This window comes from Periplaneta americana, chromosome 4 (assembly GCF_040183065.1).
Source record: "Periplaneta americana isolate PAMFEO1 chromosome 4, P.americana_PAMFEO1_priV1, whole genome shotgun sequence".
In the NCBI taxonomy this organism is placed as follows: Eukaryota; Metazoa; Arthropoda; class Insecta; order Blattodea; family Blattidae; genus Periplaneta; species Periplaneta americana.
In genome coordinates, this window is record NC_091120.1 from 181399869 (window position 1) to 181419198 (window position 19330).

The 19330-nt window shown below is 36.5% G+C and overlaps 2 protein-coding genes across 7 annotated transcripts in view; both read right to left on the minus strand.

The window, feature by feature from the left end:
• Positions 1-19330, minus strand: part of LOC138698490 (uncharacterized) — a 713766-nt gene that overhangs the window by 414145 nt on the left and 280291 nt on the right. The window lies entirely within an intron of this gene.
• The window catches only part of LOC138698488 (serine-rich adhesin for platelets), a 107677-nt gene continuing 97865 nt past the window's right edge, over positions 9519-19330 (minus strand). For all 6 annotated transcript variants that reach the window (XM_069824452.1, XM_069824453.1, XM_069824456.1 and 3 more), the window contains one exon: positions 9519-11054. In XM_069824452.1, coding sequence (XP_069680553.1) covers positions 9714-10985 — 1272 coding nt within the window. In that variant the 5' untranslated portion in view covers positions 10986-11054 and the 3' untranslated portion in view covers positions 9519-9713. The remainder of the gene's footprint in view (positions 11055-19330) is intronic.

Here is a 19330-nt window from a genome sequence, read left to right on the forward strand (position 1 = left end):
TGTATCACAGTTCTCCACGTACAAAAAAAGTTTCATTGTGTTTAGAATTGTAAGGTCAAATTTCTCTATATTTCGGTCGATTTGAGATGGAATAGCTCATATGTACACACATATAGGCAAACCTCATATATCATATATCACACTATTTCATATTTTTACCCCTATGTCGTATTTGTAACACTTCCTCCACCCTTCAAAGTAGGCTTAAAATTCAAGAGACCAGAAAGGCATTACCGAAAATACCCACCTTGTTGACGGCATCGACGACCTCCAGAACTGTAATCCAGCAGGCCGTTGTCCTGGTTGGCAATTCAAATGAATACAGAAGAATCAAGAGGCTGTCAACAATGCAACCTGCCTTCAATTAATTTTATTCATATGTCAGAATTCGACAATAAAGATAGACAATAACCGGTTGCACTATCGGCCCACCAATCGAACGAGGAAGGGCTTCTTACCGTGGAGGGCAGAGCACCTCAGGAACTCCTTATAAATATTAAAAGCTATAACGAAGATTGAGCACAAAGGAGATGAGACAATAGAGAGGCAATCCGATTTGAATGAGCCTTGAACGCTCTGGGTGGGGACGAATGTCACCAGCTGCCATTGTGTGACTTGCGTGAAATATACGGGATCCTGTTTAACTTGAGCTACCACATCATTCATCTCCCTCGCTTTAAGTATTTTAACAAATTGTACGATATTATTCATCAGTTGTATTTTTTTTCCCCCACCAGAGGGAACGGGCAGGGCTGGATTTAGGTACAGTGACTTCATACAGTCACTGTAGATTTAGGTATAGTGTCGCCCCCAACTCCCACAAACAGTTTATGAGAAGCTATTACACAGATCATGTTTAGTTTCAATTCGTTTTAAATGAAATGTTACAATTCAGACAACAATAAATTGCTGAAATCAAAATACATTCATCTTATCATCATTTAATTCGAGAAAAATTCGTTCCGGCACCGGGAATCGAACCCGGAACCTTCAGCTCTGCGCGCTGAGTGCTCTTTCCAACTGAGCTATGCCACGGTGCCGGCCGAACTCCTCTCGGTCCCGGATTCGATTCCCGGTGCCGGAACGAATTTTTCTCGAATTAAATGATGATAATACACATTGGCTACTTCATAGTAGTCGTGTAATATTCAATGAGGTAGGCAAGACCTCATATATAATGAATATGTGATGTACATTCATCTTACTTGTGAAATATAAAGATTTCCCTCGCACTTTCTTCATAGAGAAAACTTTGATGATGTCACCGAAGTTGATCTGACGAAGAACATCGGACTCGATACAAATAAACATATTCAAACTTATTCATTGTTGAAACAAAATTGATTTGTGAAAAGCAGGCTGTGGTTTATTTTTAAGTATTGGTTTTGTTGGTAGAACAAGTGAATCACTTCCAATATCTTGGTGTTATAACAAGCCATAAAGACCTAATAGCTGAAGTTAATCAACAAATAGTGAAAGCATCACGAATCTCAGGATCCCTGAACGATACCATCTGGAATAATAAATATCTACAATTAGAGAAGAAAACCCGTATATATAAAACAGTAGTACGGCCAATTTTAACATGCTGAAACAAGAGCCGAAACCACTAGAACAAAAAATTGATAAAAACTGTAGAAATGAAAACATTAAGAAAAATTGTGGGAAAAACAAGACTGGATAAAATAAAAAATGCGGACATAAGGAACCAATGCCAAATACAAGAAATAGGTGAATGGGTAGAAACACGAAGACCACAATGGGCAGCACACGTATCAAGGATGCCTGAAGATCGTATGAGTCGAATAGTAAAAGACAGCATACCAGTCGGCAAGAGGAGTCCTAAAAGAAGATGGATCGACTCCCTGGAACTAACAGATCTTTAGGCCTACATCAAAAAGGAGAAGAGTTTTGTTGGTGGTATAACTATTACGAGCATTTCATACTTCGATAGGAAGTATAAAGTAAATTGAAAATAAACTCCAACTCTTTGCGGAATAAACCTTTAATATCGAATTATATAGTGTACATACTGGAAAGTGATTAAATAGTAGGCCTATTGTTGACGATATAATTATATTGGAAATGTAACTGAGAGTTGCGGTTACTATCATAGCGATAAAAGGCTAACAAACACATCCAATTTGATTTTCAGCAATGCATTCTTGTTTATATAAGCAGTTAAATTTATAATATGAGGCGTTCAGAAGTCAACATGATTAACTCCACTTTTGGTTATTTCAGAGTTTATAAGTTGGCAATATATTAAATTGACCATATTTTCAGTGGTCAATGTGATTTGCTCCATAGTTCAGTAAAAAGCCCACAGACTGCAGTATTCTTCTCGACTACATCACATAATTAATAGTGTGTGTTTAACTTTAACCTTGAATATCTCAAAATCTTTGGAAAATGAGTTAATCATGTTGACTTCTGAACGCCTCATGTAACTATGCAGCTGCACATTTTCCTTTTACTCTCGCCGCGACCGCGACAATGCGATAACAAAACAATACTCGACTTTCATAAGGTGTTCAAGAACAAACTTCAGAAAAGATTTACAAACAAGTGTCTTAAAAACAAATTTCACTGTAAAAAAAAAAAGAGAAAGAGAGAGAAAATGCCGCCCTAGGCAACTCCCTAGGTTGCCTAGGCCTAAATCCGGCACTGGGAATGGGGTTTGATCCCAAAGTATCCTATGAGACCTGTGGTTAAACTGACTACTAAGTACGGTTTTCTTAACAAGTATATTAATATTGATGTGTTTGCGATCTGTATTACCTATATCAATGTAATCAAGTAACCCGCCACTGATGGATGCCTGTTTACTGGAGTTGTAGGGGAGTTGGACGTAAAGGAGGGAGTCAAGCAAAGATAGTTTATTGCACTGCCCCTGCGACGTCATTATTGCTAGTGATCACGATGACATTTTTGCCGATCCCTGCTCTACAACAAAAAGAAGAAGAAAAAGTATAGAAGAGAAAAAAGAAAGAAAGAGACGAGATGAAGACAGAGAATTAATACTGAAGAAGAACTGGAACAAGAGACCATGATAAAAATAGTAAGGAATACTAAGAGACAAAATTTAGAGGGAAATAAAATAAAATAAAAAATACAAAAAGGATAAAGAGGTAAAATTGAAAGAGAAGTGAAGGAGGCTTAAAGAAGAGAACAGAAAATAAGTTTAAAAAAGAACAGGAATAACAGACCAGAGGGAAGAAAACATGATTAAAAAGGAAGAGCAATAGAGACAAAATTTAAAGAGAAAGAAAATAAAAATATAAAAGTAAAAAAGAGGAAAAAATGAAAGAGAAGCAAAGGAGGCGAAAGAAGAGAACAGAAAAGAAGTAGTAAAGAAATTGTTTTAATGTAATAAAATAAGAGACACAGACAAGGAAAGTGGCGAAAAAAGAAGGAAGATGAGAGAATTAGAGGAGCAATGAGCGAAGAAGGGGAGGAGAGAAGCGAAGGGAGGGAGAGAAACGAAGAAGGGAGGACAGAAGTGAAGCAAATGAAGACAAGAAGAAATAGGAATTAAAATGTGAAAGAATAAGAATCTAAAAGAGAGAGAATGATACAAAAAACTGGAAAATAAACAAGACAAGAGAGGAGAGAAAATTAAAAAAACAATTAGATTGAAAATCGCAGAGGAGTTACGACGGCAGAATTAAAAAAAGAAAAGGAGAAATTGAAGAAAGATAAAAGAAACTAAAAAAACAGGAAGGTAACAATGAAAAAGGAAGTCTGTACAATACTCTCTATTTATTATGACTTCAGTCTTATTATTGAGATGGATGGTAAATACTGTTCTCCAACCAGGAGATTAACCGTGAAAGGAATGTGCTTACTATTGCGTCATTACTGAAGCAAAGTAGATAGATAATATTACCGTTATAACGTCAATTAAAAAAACATGCGCTCCCCGCATATGTTATTTCCTGTATGGAGGGATTAAAAGACCAGGAGATTAATCGTGATCTAATTTTCTAACTAGGGTAGTATATATGTGTTATCAGTGTTATCGTTTGTGCTTCGAGAGTTAGCCAATGGAGATGCGTATACCCACGTGTGTGACCTTATGACATCTTATATTATCAACAATCATTCACAGCATTACCCCGCTGCGCCTCATTTCCCTGAGACTTTCTCCTGGTTGGAGTACAGTATGAAGAATGTTGGCCGTAGTCCTGTAACGCATGGTAAATTCCATACATAGTGCTTCGTTTTTTATGATATTGGAGAGGTAACTAATGAACACAGCGTGTAAGTATACCACATACCTCATTTCCACTGTGCAATTCCATTTCTTTCTTCAGCACATTTTTCTTCCTGAGAAACTGAAATACGATAGTGTCCAATGGCTAAAATTAATGATCCCTGCGGTGTGCAATCTTACACAGAAGTATAGTACTAAATTCTGTGCGGAGAAGGCAGCACGAATTTCTATTGAAGTCATTATCAATAACCTCCAATTGTAATCAAAGCAACCTACATAGAGCAACGCGATTAATGAAGAGTTATTGTTGACAAGCGCGTTGAAATTCCAAGCCGAGGACGGCGCACAACGATATTCTGTCTGTGTTACCTAAACCCCTCATGTCTAGAATACAAATTGCAGGCGATACCGTCTTACAAAGTTGTCAAATGAAGGCAGCCCTTGTCAGACTAACACTTCTTATAAATATTCAGTTATGTCGCCGTGGCAACATCAAGAGGCGGTGAAATATTACGATGTAAAAATTCTAATCAAGAAATCACTTCTTGTCTTGTACCTATTATTATACGCTTATCATGGATTATAATCATTTAGCTACTGAACATCATGTAAATACCAAGCCATCCAAAGGGAGAATTATAATGTGAATTTTCATCAACTTTATTAAAAAATAAAGTTCACGAGAAAGGTATTTCTACTTTCAGGGTACTTGTAGGCCCACATGAAAGCGTGGAAAATAATATTAAAAGCCTGATGATATAATTTAAACTGCATATGCACAATATGTTGCAGCTATAATTTGATGTAATTTTTACAGCGTTGTAACAAATCATTTGGGAATACACGTCTATAATTTTCTTTTATACTCATCGTTATATACAATATGAAAAAAAAAAACCGTTTTGACGTGTAACATCTATATTTAAACTACATTAATAGAAATATGACAGGATTTTACGTATGAAAATTCGACTTCGGTTGCCATGGAAATACTTCCGATAAAATGACAATCTGAACGAGTCCATTCCTATCATTTATACAAGGACATCACTTTATTTTTACCAACATTTTTAACATTAACCTGGCTATACTCGGAAACACTGTTGCCCCCTTCCATTACAGGAGTTTGATGTTACTAGTGCAATATGTAAACAAATCATTTTACTAGGTATAGGAGGAGAGAAAAGTAGTGTATCTATTTATGTTGTAGGGAAATACGATATTACGATTTTCAGTTTGATTATCACTTTTACGGAATTTATGTAGAGTAGTAACTTTTTTTTCTAAAAACTCAACTTTTCAGGCGGCTATGTTCGTTATGTAATGTCTACTTTATTTAGCATATTAATTATTGATGTTAACATACAATATAGAAAGTGCATTTAAATTGAGGGGTCATAAGTAAAGGGCTGTAAGTGCACTTAAGTTACTTTTGAGAAAATGGGGGTTAAATATTTAAGCTTTCGTAAAACCGGTGAAATTTTTATTTAAATTTTAATGTGTGATGCGATTAAAATATCCCTTTGCCACTAAAATTTTAGATACTTTAGCTTACACTAGATGCACTTAACTCATGTTATTACAAATGTTACTAGCATTCCTTTGCTTCTAGCCACTTCAATTCAAAGTAAGCTAATATGAATTTTTAAACAAGTTGCTGAAAATGGTTGCCGTTCATTACAATGCAGGCTTCAATTCTTTACGCATATTATTTAAAACATTTTGAATCATATCCTCTGAAATTGAATTTATCGTTTCTTCAATATAATTTTTAGTACGATATTATTAATATAGGTTCTTTCTTCTATAGCAAACGCAACAATATTTCTGAAACACACTATACACTGCAGTGTTTACTTCACTGCTTGAAGACTTCGAACGCAACAGCGGCCGTAAGTTTGTGTGTCTGACGGGAGCAAGGACATTAGTGAATGGGTGAGAGTGAAGTACATTCAGAAATGCAGGTACAATAAAAATGCAAATAAAAATAAAATGATGTCCCTGTACATACAGATTGTTAGAGATTTGAGTGCACAAATTTTAACAGGAGGTTCTTTGTATGAAATATGACCAATATTTCTAATGAAATATTTATATAGTGAGGATCAGGTAAGAACAGTTCCTAAACAGCAAATATTGCCGTCTTGTCAGTGTTGCCAATTATTACCGGATATCACACGATCCTACGTACTGAATGACTTATTTACGTACCGTACTTTACCTTAATGTTGAAAGGTTATTCTAAAGAATTCAATAATTCGAAACATATTTTCGTAGGCAAACTATACGAGAAAGGGATCAACATGTTAGGTATTTTGTCTGGCAATATAAAATTCATTGATTAGATTAAACAATTGATTTACGAGACAACCTAAAAATGTATTTTATTTCACCACATAAAATTGTTAGTACTAACTCCGAAAACTTGCCTGACTACAGTCTTGAATTATAACCACAACGCAACACACAAAATAACTATTATGTATTAATATTAATTAATATGTTCAAATTTCACTAGCTTCAAGTAACCGGCTCAGAAATCTAGTACAATTTTAATTTCATGGAACTCCAGTACTGACAACATTTGTCTCATCTGCCAACATAACAGTTACAAAATCACTACCATTTGTAGCATTTATCAGTATCGAAATTCTAAACGAAGCTGGTAAAAGAAAATTAAACCTGCAAACTAGAAAATCACCATAATCCACTAGCATATGTAGTAATGGGGGGAAAAATGGTTAGGTTTCACCCTTGGGGTATGAAGTAAGCTGACCCGGACTATAGTTAAACCAATAAAAAAATAAATTGTGTGAAAAGTTTCGTTGCTGATATTTTCATCTCTCTTTAAACTTTTAAAAGCTTACTATGAATATGTCGCGACAGATATTAAAACCTTGAATAACGTACGTCTTTTTTTCTTTTGCATACCCTCCTGAGTCCTGAAACATTTTTTTTGTTTTATTTTTAAAGTTTAATACAATTCTACACTTAAAAAAGTCACTGAAATGAGAAAAATGCTTAAAAAATTCTGCAGATTACAGTTAGGACACAAATGCAGATATATTATACTATAGTTCGGGTCTCTGCACATACACCATATATAATATAGTTTTTATTCTTAAAATAAAACGTTTACTGTGTACTTACTTCGAAAGCATATCCTACGGTGTCTTGGCGTTGAGTTGCTGGTCGCCATTTTCATTTACAAATAGTTAAAACACGCATTGCAATGATTGCATCGATTTTCTTGTGCTTCCTGGAAGTCCCAGGAGATGTCAGGAGCTTGACAAGCATAGGAAAAAAGTGACTGATAACGATTCCATCTAGTGGCAAATTTGAAACTAAATGCATGTATGAAGTAGAGTATATTATACTCCAGGACCTAGGAGGATAAAGTGAACCATTTATTCACAAATTAATACTCAAATTTCATTACCTGTACGTTCCGTGTAAGTAAACCATTAGTATTGTACGTGGCACTAATTAGCATTAACCCAGTATCAATAAATTCAAAGGAACCTAATAATTCTGTAACGCCGATTTTTAAAACATTTTTCATGTCTCTTGAATGGGTAGGCCTATCTACAACACTAAATTGCAACACATAAAAGTTTGACATTTTCTTCCTTCATAGTTATGCCTCTATTATACTACGACAAATTTATATTTAGATGAAAATCCGTCGTCATGAGTTTATATGAACGACCAAATATTTCTAGGTACTTTAGTTGAAATCACGATAAGGGTTTTCTTCTATGAAGGCAACTACGGAACTAAATTGTGCGGCACACAAGCGAATTGTTTGGCCTAGAGGTGGCGTGACATGGGGCCGATTGCGATTCGGGAACGTTCTGTATATTAACTAATGACTTTACGCTTATAACACAAAAGCAGACCAAAACTGCAATTCATTTAGTTCACGTTGTTAGATTGAAATTTAAATTAGTACTATTATTGAATAAGTGCCATATATATATATATATATATATATATATATATATATATATATATATAGGCCTATTGTTCAAATAAATGTATTCAAATATTAACTATTGTGAATGCTCACATTTAAATATACTTTTATTTTAACATTATTTCCGTTCTCGTTGTCGTTCCCGTTCCCTGTTTATTGTGAACCAGCCTTTAGCTGTGCTCTCTCTGGAGAAAAAAGTGATTCGTGACATTTCTGAATTCAACAAGAAGGTTATCGAAGAATTTACTACAGCTAAAGAAAGGCTAGTTCATCTGATATACAAGCATTAAGTTTTTGAGTACGTGTATTAGGATATTTTTGTGTTATTTTCTGCTTATAGAATGTCTTGCATGGGGTTTTCTTCGTTTATGTGCTTTTTTACGACCCAATATTATGCGACCCTCCAATTTCACTCTTCACGAGCCGCCATTGAAAGACCAGTTCAAAACTATGTCAAACACATTTAATATATACAGAGTGTTTTCGAGGTGGTGTTACAAACTTTCAGGGATGATGGCGAAGGGCACATGTATCAATTTGAGATAAGGAACCCTGGTCCGGAAATGTCCGAGTCGAAAGTTACAAGCAAAAATAGTTCTTTGGAAATGAAATAATTTTATTCCTCTGTACACCTTATATGTATATTTATCTGTACACCTTACACATACTGTATTCATCTGATGTTGTTTACGTTATTTACTTACAGTATTCCATTCAGTGCGCTGTCTGAGGGGTGGGGACAGGAAACTACACTAAAACAATGCAGATAGCGTAATGTGTAACGGACATGGTCGGTCCTGATATGCACGTATGTAGACAGCGGTGTATGTGTACAAGTTGCAGTGTTGGTCGATTAGTCCTAGTGAAATGAAGGGACACGAGAGCGGAATAACCAGACCTGATTTTCGAATACGGATGAGCCAATGGGAACAGTAGACAAGCTCACAGATTGTATCGCACAAGTACCCACGTAGGAGACATCCGGCCCATACCAATTTTCCACGACTGTTCCGAAGGTTAAGGGAAGGAGGGCACGTGTTAAGAAATTACAATTCCATTTCCGCACAACTATTTTTGCTTATAACTTTCGACTCAGTCATTTCCGGACCATGGTTCCTTATCTCAAATTCATACATGTGCCCTTCCCCATCATCCCTGAAAGCTTGTAACACCAGACCGGAAACACCCTGTATATGTTACTGCTATGAACACCTTTCGCGTTTTTCGTTTGTAACAAAAACTTCTGTTACTACCATCAGTTTATGCCTATGACCTATAGGCTGTAAGACGTAAGGATCAGCAAGCACGAACAACTGGTCTGAAAACTTTCCTTACAAATTATTTATATTCGCATAACAAGGTACATTAGTTAAAAAATAATCACAAGAAATTATCAAGGGCACTTGAAATCCAACTGTCACTTTCACAAAAATAAAATACTCGTCTGTATCACAATAAAAGTACTGTATATAGAAGCAACAAATAACAACGCTTCGCACAAGTTTCCATGGTAACTTTCTTTTATTCACCAACAGACGTGGAACCTATAAACCATCTGTACACGATAACCAAAGTAATTGCAACGATGACCACAGCACAAGCAATTACACGCGACTGCATCGAGACTGATTGCTCGGATCTGGCAACTCCACGCAACAAATCAGTATGCGCTTCTTTCTTAGTAAGTATTGGAAAATCCTCGTCATCAGGTTCAACTTCATTATCGTCTTCGCTCTCATCTTCTTCCAGCAAGTCTTCAGCTTCACTACTTCGAGTCTCGAACTCGCATACTTCAATATCGTAACGAAATTTCACGCGACTGCCAGGATCAACGCCGTTCAGCGTGGATGAGTCTCTACGCCAGAAGAGGTGACCAGATTCCCGACGGTCCAGCTTCCAATCTGGGTATGGCGTATCTGAATAGGTAGGCAAATCCAGTTCCGAGTCTGGATGTAAGACGTTTGTCATAGTGGAGGGGTTGTTTTCCTCATAAGTGATGGTCGTATTAAGGCTGTTTTGAGTTGAATCCTTGGAGTCGTTGCCGGATGTTTCCAAATTCCCCAGACCAGATGATTTCGTCAAATTTGTAGCCCCACCGATTTTAGAATCAATGGTGCTGGCACTTTCCTTCAAGTTAGTTAACTGAGATGTTGTTTGTGACAAATTTCTGGAATGGGAAAGATAATTTGAAGGTGAGTGAGGTGTCTTGTTAAAGGAATATATTTGATCGGATTCTATAATTGAGTCATCTGAGGACAGTGAGTGGTTCAATGGATCCGTCACTTTGAGCACACTGGATTCCGTAGCGTGGAGTATGTCTAAGGAATTGTCCAGCAAATCCGCGCGCGAGATTGATTCGGCCAGAATTTTATCAGATGGATCACTTAGAACATCGGATGAACCCCTCAGTTTACTGAGGGTGTTCAACAGATCATCTGTTGGGTCAAAAATATTTATCTTGTCTGATGTTCCAGGAGCATCCATTGATTTAGACAGTTCTTTGTCGAGGTCTGAATCCATCTTGCTCTTTAAACTCTCGGGAGGTACGCTGCTGGCCGAACTGATAGTCCTCATGATGTTTTCTGAGCCGTAATTCTCTGTATTGTTAACAGTTCCATTCTGAAGCACTACGCCTTGACTTAAACCTTTAATCAAATCATTAGAGTCGTCTATTATGTGACCCAGCGTTACAGAAGAGTTATTCATTTTCTCCGTGGGGATCTGCTGATGGAAAGAAAGGCTTTCTGAGCTGTGTCGTTCTAACTGCTTCAATAGGTTGTCCTTTGACGACATCTTTATTCATAGAGACGACCAGTAATCACTCTCAAGGCCGATGTTATCAATGGCGATCTGAGCTCTAACCTGAAAAATGAAATATAAACATCAAACTCATTATAACCCACAGTTTCTTACAAGACAACTGTAATTAACATTATGGGAGTACATAGACATTCATATCACGGTTTCCTAGGCAATGCATGGGACAGTACTGTCATTGTTACAATGAAATTAAAGTACGAGAAACAATTACCCTAAATTAACCTTAGAAATAAAGATAGATATTTTTAGAAAGTCTGACCCCTTCATTTCATTCTCAATGATGTCATTATGAATTTTACGCGGCGGCAGTAATGAAGCATCCATCCCACAGAGTACAAGGTCTACGGAATATTGACAATTACATTAGAATGACGTAACACACAGCTTGCAACACTTCTACTTCTTGCAATTGTGATTCAGGATCTTTTACAAAGGAACTGAATTGTACGTAAGGTTGCATAATTCTTTACAGCAGGTTTAAAACAGAAACAGTGGCAACTGTCTCTATTTAATAGTCAAAATACATTTTAAAAGACCGAAATAAAAGTAACAAATGCACCAATTGAGTGAAATTTTATTTACTGTTCCATTTTATCGTAGCTTCATCCTGCATTCACGACTATTAAGAGTTTCCGCTGTTCCTTTCATACTTTTGTACGAAAATATCCCGTTTATTAATAGTTTTGTTTCTCTGTATTAGAATATAGTACATTTATATTTATTTTATATTGTGAACTGGCTCTATAGGTACCCAGAGTAGGTCCTACTTTCTTTTCACTTGTAAGTCTGTATTTCTGATACACAGGATGCGGAGAAACGATTTGCAGGAAGTTCGAGAATGAAAAGGGATACCAAACTATGCATTTTGAGGACAGCAACAAGGATTCACACTAGAGATGAACAACGATCGAGAAAGCAAGACTATCAACGCCCGCAAAGCCGAAAACCCGCACGACAATGTTGTATACGTCGTGTCGTTGACGTAAAGACTGCTTGTTGAGTATTCCGAGACGTCGAGATTGATCACTCCCGAAGTCCCGAACGTCAAGCAGCCTTGAATCACCACAGTTGTTTATACCTGACTGAACTTTTATTTACTTCGGCAACTGTTATATATGTATTAACAATCAAGTAGCCTATTTGAAACTTCATCTCTACCTTCCAGTGTATAATAATCCGTTCCCCAGTCTTTATTTAATTACTAGGCCCTTACTAAAAGGCTAGGAATTTTCTTTTCATATGTTTGAGATCAAGTGTGCAATCTCAAGTAAAAAGATATTAACGTTATGTTTTATATTTCTTAGAAATGCAAATTTATTTGAGATTATTTTTTTTTCTATTTACATAACCATAGGTAATATCATATAATAGAACCAGAACATTTTGATAACTAAGATACTGTTCTGTTTTGTGTTTTTGTCTCATTTAAACATTTATAATGTTGTTTGTTTCAATTCAAAGTTACGAAATATAAGGGTTACATTTTAGATCCCATAATAAGTTTTGAAAAGTCTACAGATCAAATTCTACAGGTTGATAAAGAAAATAAACAGCATTATGAACCATGTTGTGATTATATGAAGAAGAAATATAGTATTAATAACTGGGAAGTCTTTGGTCTCTCTTCAGGTGCTCGAGGTACAATCGCAAAATTTACAGTGAATGCGTTAAAAGGATATGAACTCAAACTTAATGTTCTACAAGACATTGGTCGTCAAATTATATGTGATTCGTTGCTTATTCTGCATAATCATTTGTACAACCCGATTTAAATGGAAAATTAATATATGTTTATATGAGGCTAGCTGCCATATTCGCATAGAAGTACATGTTAAAACTAGTTACTGGTATTGTTATTTAATCTTTTATTTATAAATATTAATTATTCTTAGCGTATTTTGATTATTATCCTTTATAATGATCTAAATAGTAGGCTGTGTCATTTTGGTAACCCTCATATTGGATTTTCTCTCAGGGATAACAATATTCACATTTCTAATAATGCATCAACGGAAGTCGACAGCTTTTTAATTTTTTATGCTCGACCATGCCGAAATATAGTAATTATACACCTGGTAGCAGTCCTTTAATGCATGTCATTAAAGTACACCTATTGATTAAAGTTCAGGTTTTCGATTATTCTCGGATATGCAATCGAAAGACAACTAGGGAAATGTTACGGAGGCTGGAAATCCAATACTGTCGCAGAAGGTTATGTTCTGTTACTATAATAATTAGCGTTAATTGTAAATAATATTCAAATAAATTCAATTTATCATCTCGTTTTTCAATTCTAAATCAATTTCCAGGTTATATCAAGACTAATGTTCTCTATGTTATATCAAGGTCAATGATATTGTGCCACGGAAAAAATCAATACTTTCGCGTCTGCGCACATCTCAAAATTCAGGTCAGTTCCGTTCGTGACTTACATAACCATAATATGAAAACTTATTCATAATTTCAAGTTAGAAATATGGTCGAGCATAAAAAGTCGTATGAAACTTGCCTATAATGGTAATTAAGACGCTCGTATGAAAATTATGAAACTCGCTTGCGCTCGTTTCATAAACAGACATACTCGCGTCTTAATTACTAACATTATAGGCTCGTTGCATAATGTACTATTATTTTACTCCTAAGTTAATTTGAACATGTGAGTGAGGCGGTATTTTATACTCATAGCTTCGTACTTTCGAAGTCAGATTTCCAAATAAATATCTGAATTAAGGTAACATCGTAGCCTATTACTACAGTCCAGAATTAAAACCCATATTGCTCCAGCGTCTGGACATAAAGTACGCAGAGAGGGACAAGACAGACTGTTGTAGATTCCTGGACAGAGAGTTGGAATGCCTGAAGGGGAACGCAGCAATCATGATGCCTGCTGTCCCAGGACATGCCACGGAAACCGGTTAATTTGTTTAATAGGTGACAGGGGAGGCTTCACAGAGATGACAAGTCTTGCCCCGTGTAACGCATCCTGTCCTGAGACAAACCAACACAACGGAAATGATGACTCCACGACAGCAACAATGCTACTGTCAAGACAGCAACAAATTAGCATACTGGTACACCAACATCGAAACAAAGTAACGAATAATGACATCATTACAAGTATTGTGCCTTTTGGCCCCGATTGAAATTAATTTATTAAGAACATAATTAATGAAAATTCTAATACTTAATAAAGCAATTCAAATGTTATACTTCACCACTATTTATATCGCTGGCAAAACTGCAAAACTTCTAAGTTCTGAGAACCAAAATATTCAGGAATGCAACAAAACTGTTGTGTGTAAATTTTTCTCAACATAGCCTATGAACAAAAGTATGATCCATAAAATGATGTGAAATGATTCTGAGATAATTTTACAAATCATACTTTTCTTCATATATCAAGCAAAATTAAATATAATTCTATTGAATTACACTACGAGATTTTGCACCTTTGTTAGCGATATTAGGCCTATAAATTAAGTACACAAATTACATAGAACGCACAAGTAAATAAATAAACCATTATTATACAGAATTCTTCACCAGACATGATTAGGAACATTAAATCCAGACGTTTGAAATGGGCAGGGCATGTAGCACGTATAGCTAAATCCAGAAATGTATACAGAGTGTTAGTTGGGAGGGCGGAGGAAAAGAGACCTTTGGGGAGGCCGAGACGTAGATGGGAGGATAATATTAAAATGGATTTGAGGGAGGTGGGATATGATGATAGAGACTGGGTTAATCTTGCTCAGGATAGAGACCAATGGCGGGCTTATGTGAGGGCGGCAATGAACCTCCGGGTTTCTTAAAAGCCAGTAAGTAAGTATAATTATACAGAAAGAAATTGGGTATTTACCTATTTTATCAGAGTTTCAATATAATATTTCTACATAAATGAAGACGTAGATTAGTAATATTTTTCTTTTCCTTCTTAAAAGCTGCAACATTTTACTGAATAAATAACTATTATTATATGATGGACACAAGGACGGACGGACGGACCGACAGAGACAGGCAGACAGATGGGTGGATGGACGGACGGACAGACAGATAACTGCATAAATGAATGAATAAATTAATAAATAAGTAGATAAATAATTAAATAAAGTAAATAAGTAAATAATTAAACAAATAAATAAATAAGTGAACAAGTAAGTATATAAATAATTATATTCTACATCTTGATTACACAACTTTTAACACTGTATCACTTCGGAATATGTATGGTAAGACTTTCCTGTGTTAAATTTCAACGTATCTCGTTTACATGTTTCGACCTATTTATGGGTCATCTTCAAAACTGGTCGTTGTTGGTCTTGGCGCCATTTGTTCTGTTTCCTGTGGTGGTGTGTTCCTGTGGTATAGTGTACAGTCAAAGAGTGTGTGTGTGTGTTGAAGTTGAGTTGTGTGTTGAGAATTTCGTTGGGGTGTGTTTTTGTGTGTCTGTATATTTCATATTGTTCTAGTGTGTTTAGTTTCTGGATTTTTGGTTGGATGTGTAGTATTTCCATGTCTGTGTTGATGTCTCTGTGGGTGTGGTTAGCATTTGTGATGTGTTCTGCATATGTGGAAGTGTTTTGTAATTTTGTTATAGCTGTAATGTGTGTGCGTATACAAACTCAAATGTAACACCTGCAACAACTTCTACATAGGACAGTCAGGCAGATCGTTTCAAACACGTTACAAAGAAACTAACACACTAAAACAATATGAAATATACACACACACACACACAAACACATCCCAACGAAATTCTCAACACACAACTCAACTTCAAAACACACACACTCTTTGACTCTACACTATACACAGGAACACACCCTCACAGGAAAAGAACAAGTGGCGCCAAAACGAACAACGACCAATTCTGAAGATGACCCATAAATAGGTCGAAACATGTAAACGAGGTACGTTGTATAACACAGGAAAGTCTTACCATACATATTCCGAAATAATTATATTACTATGATTTCCTGTTCATAGTGAAGTAGTCATCGCCTTGTATTCTGAAGGTTCGGAGTTTGATTCGAGTGACCGAATATCTTCGCTTTGATTTTCATGGTTTCCATATACCTCCAGGAGAAATTTGGGATAATATATCAAAATGCCACGACTCGTTTCATTCACCATTCCTAAATAATCACTCGCCATTAATTCCCATATACCATCCAACTATAGGCCTGACACCTATCTGTGAAAAATCTCTGTGGGTATGAAGGAGAACGATGGCATTGTGGAGAATTAGGAAAAAATAAATTGTAATTAATTAAGAGGTCACCGAGACCACATGAAGGAAGACATTTGGTGTGGCCGTCTGATTCAGAATTAAAAGAGCATGTTGAACAGCGGAAGGTCATCTAGTGAAACCAGGGCAAGGAAAAAAAAGAATACACGGAAATTCACTAAATAAGAAATATAAACTTTAATTTCTCTGTCAGTAATTTTATAGCCGGAAGTATGTGAGTTATACAGAAGTCCTTTTTACCACGATTGGAAATTATTCGTAATTGCACCAGAATTCCGCGTTACAAATGACTTCGTTATTGACATGATGAGACCTGACAGCTTCCTAAACTGGGAGCCGTCTCGTCGCAAGTATTTAGCCTTGGATGATTATTACTGCAGCTCAGATATTTACAAGTACTGTCAACACGAAGCCGCTCATTTGTAATCTTCTGTCAGTATAGCTCGCGCAAGAAACGATTACCGAAAACCAATGGTGGCGTTGCTGTCTGTTTTGACGTGTGTATGTAGGCACACCGAGGGAGGAGAGGTGAGGGCCGATGGAAGTACTGTCTCTTCCAAGAAGATGAACAAATGAGGACATCGCTGTGGAACTAACGTAGCAAGAGAAAAATTCGAAGCTAATTAAACGCGCAACATATGTTTACGAATGAAACAATAATACCGTACGACACAAGACATGCATTCACATGCAGTGGAAGAAACTAAAGTCGTAATGTAATTATCACAGCCAAGACTGATTGTATCGATGTCATTTCTCTTCCGACTGTACTCTTGAATATCATTCAAGTTATCTGGTGACCTTTCCTCTCGCCCGCTCTTCCTTATAGCAGTGTTTGATTCGCATTCCTTCCGTCGGTAATCCTGCTTGCGAGACCTATACATACTGTACTCCAACCAGGAGAAAGTCTCAGGGGAATGAGACGCAGCGGGGTGATGCTATGGGTGAATGTCATAAGATGTCGTAAGGTCACACACGTGGGTACACGCATCTCCATTGGCCAACTCTCAAAGCACAAACTATAACACTACATACATATTTGTACTACCTTAGTTACAAAATTAGATCACGGTTAATTTCCTGGTGTTTTAATCCCTCCATACAGGAAATAACATATGCAGTAGAGCGCATGTTTTTTAAACTGACGTTATAACGGTAATATTATCCATCTACTTCGCTCCAATAGATTTTATTTATTTTTTTATTTTATTGGATTATTTTACGACGCTGTATCAACATCTACGTTATTTAGCGTCTGAATGAAATGAAGGTGATAATGCCGGTGAAATGGGTCCGGGGTCCAACACCGAAAGTTACCCAGCATTTGCTCATATTGGGTTGAGGGAAAACCCCGGAAAAACCTCAACCAGGTAACTTGCCCCGACCGGGATTCGAACCCGGGCCACCTGGTTTCGCGGCCAGACGCGCTGATCGTTACTCCACAGGTGTGGACGCTCCAATAGATGACGCAATAGTAAGCACATTCCTTTGACGGTTAATCTCCTGGTTGGAGAACAGTAGTTTCAAGTGCGTGGAATCCTGAGTAGGACGAAGCTATCACTTCTTTTTGTGAACGAAAATAAGACTTGAACGGCCACAAGCCAAATAAAGAAAGACGCAGAAGATGAACTGTATTTCTAAGCAGACACAGAAAAAATAATTGGATTTATCAACGGGCATCAGAAATGACAATTGTTACATGAAATGTTGCTTTCTTATTAAAAAAGATGGCATGAGATGCTAAGAATGCCTATAGTTGAATGTTTAAGTCAGGCTCCGCCAAGTCGAGTCAAGATCGCGAGAGGGCGTATAGGCCTGCTTACGGCTGCCACTGCGGGCAGTACACTTGTACACTGCAGTCTATCAGTGGTGGAACCTATCGAGGTCGCACCGGTGCACTGCATTTTGCACCAGGAATATGTACGTGCTAAAACATGAACCTTAGCAATGTAATGGATGTTGTTATGCGAACAATTAATTTCATAAGGTCTAAAGGACTCAATCACAGGGACTTCAGGGCACTGCTTGATGATATTAACAGTATGGGGATTTACTCTACCATACCGAGGTAAGGTGGTGAAGTCGAAAAATTCTGGAACGTTTTCTCGCACTTAGAAATGAAACTGCCTTATTTATGGATGTACATGGGAAACCTGTTAGAAGCCTTGGACATGAAAGAATATATAAGAATAATGCAACAATTGTGCGAAGTTTCGAACGTAGATTTGAGGATATTAGAGATCTTGAACAACAATTTAAGATATTTGCAATATCTTTTTCAGTGAGTGTCCTGGATATTCCTGCTGAACTACAATTAGAAATACTTGATTTACAAAGCGATATTGAGCTAAAGGATAAGTATCAAAACAAAAAGTATTAACCATTTCTATACTTCTTTTCCACGAGAAAGGTTTCCTAAACAGTACAATCTTGCTGCAAGAACGTTGTAAATGTTCGGGACAACCTACGTATGCGAAACACTGTTTTGTTTAATGAAGTTTACAAAGTTACGTCACAGAAACAACTAAGTGATGAACAATTGAAAGCATGTTTGCGATTGGGTGGTACTAAAACAATAGCTCCGAGAATTAAATAGCTGCTTACTAACAGAAAACTGCAAAAATCGCAGCGGATCTCTTATGTTTAAGAAAAAGTACTATTATTAGAGAATTATATTTGAATGACAACGTTTGTACTGTTGTTTTATTTTGTTAATTGAATTGTATAGCAATGAGAAGAAGACAAACAGTATATTAATCTGTATAAAAGTGTATATTTTGTTTTGTTTCATTATTGTGCAAACATGCAAAAATTTATTTCGTATATAGTTAACTGTACAAAATTGTATAGAGTACTGTTTTTCAGTATAGTGCAATTAACAGTGAAAGCGTGCTTCAATTAAAAGCTGAAATTAATTTACATTCTTATCACAAATTTGGTTCACATACAAGTTCTTAGCTCCGCCACTGTGGCAGCAGCTACCCTTGCCCGCAGCCGTACGTCAGGGCTTGAGGGTTTGTACGTACGCACGAGAGTGTAGTCACTTGACGGTCCCTGGTTTAAGTGGTTT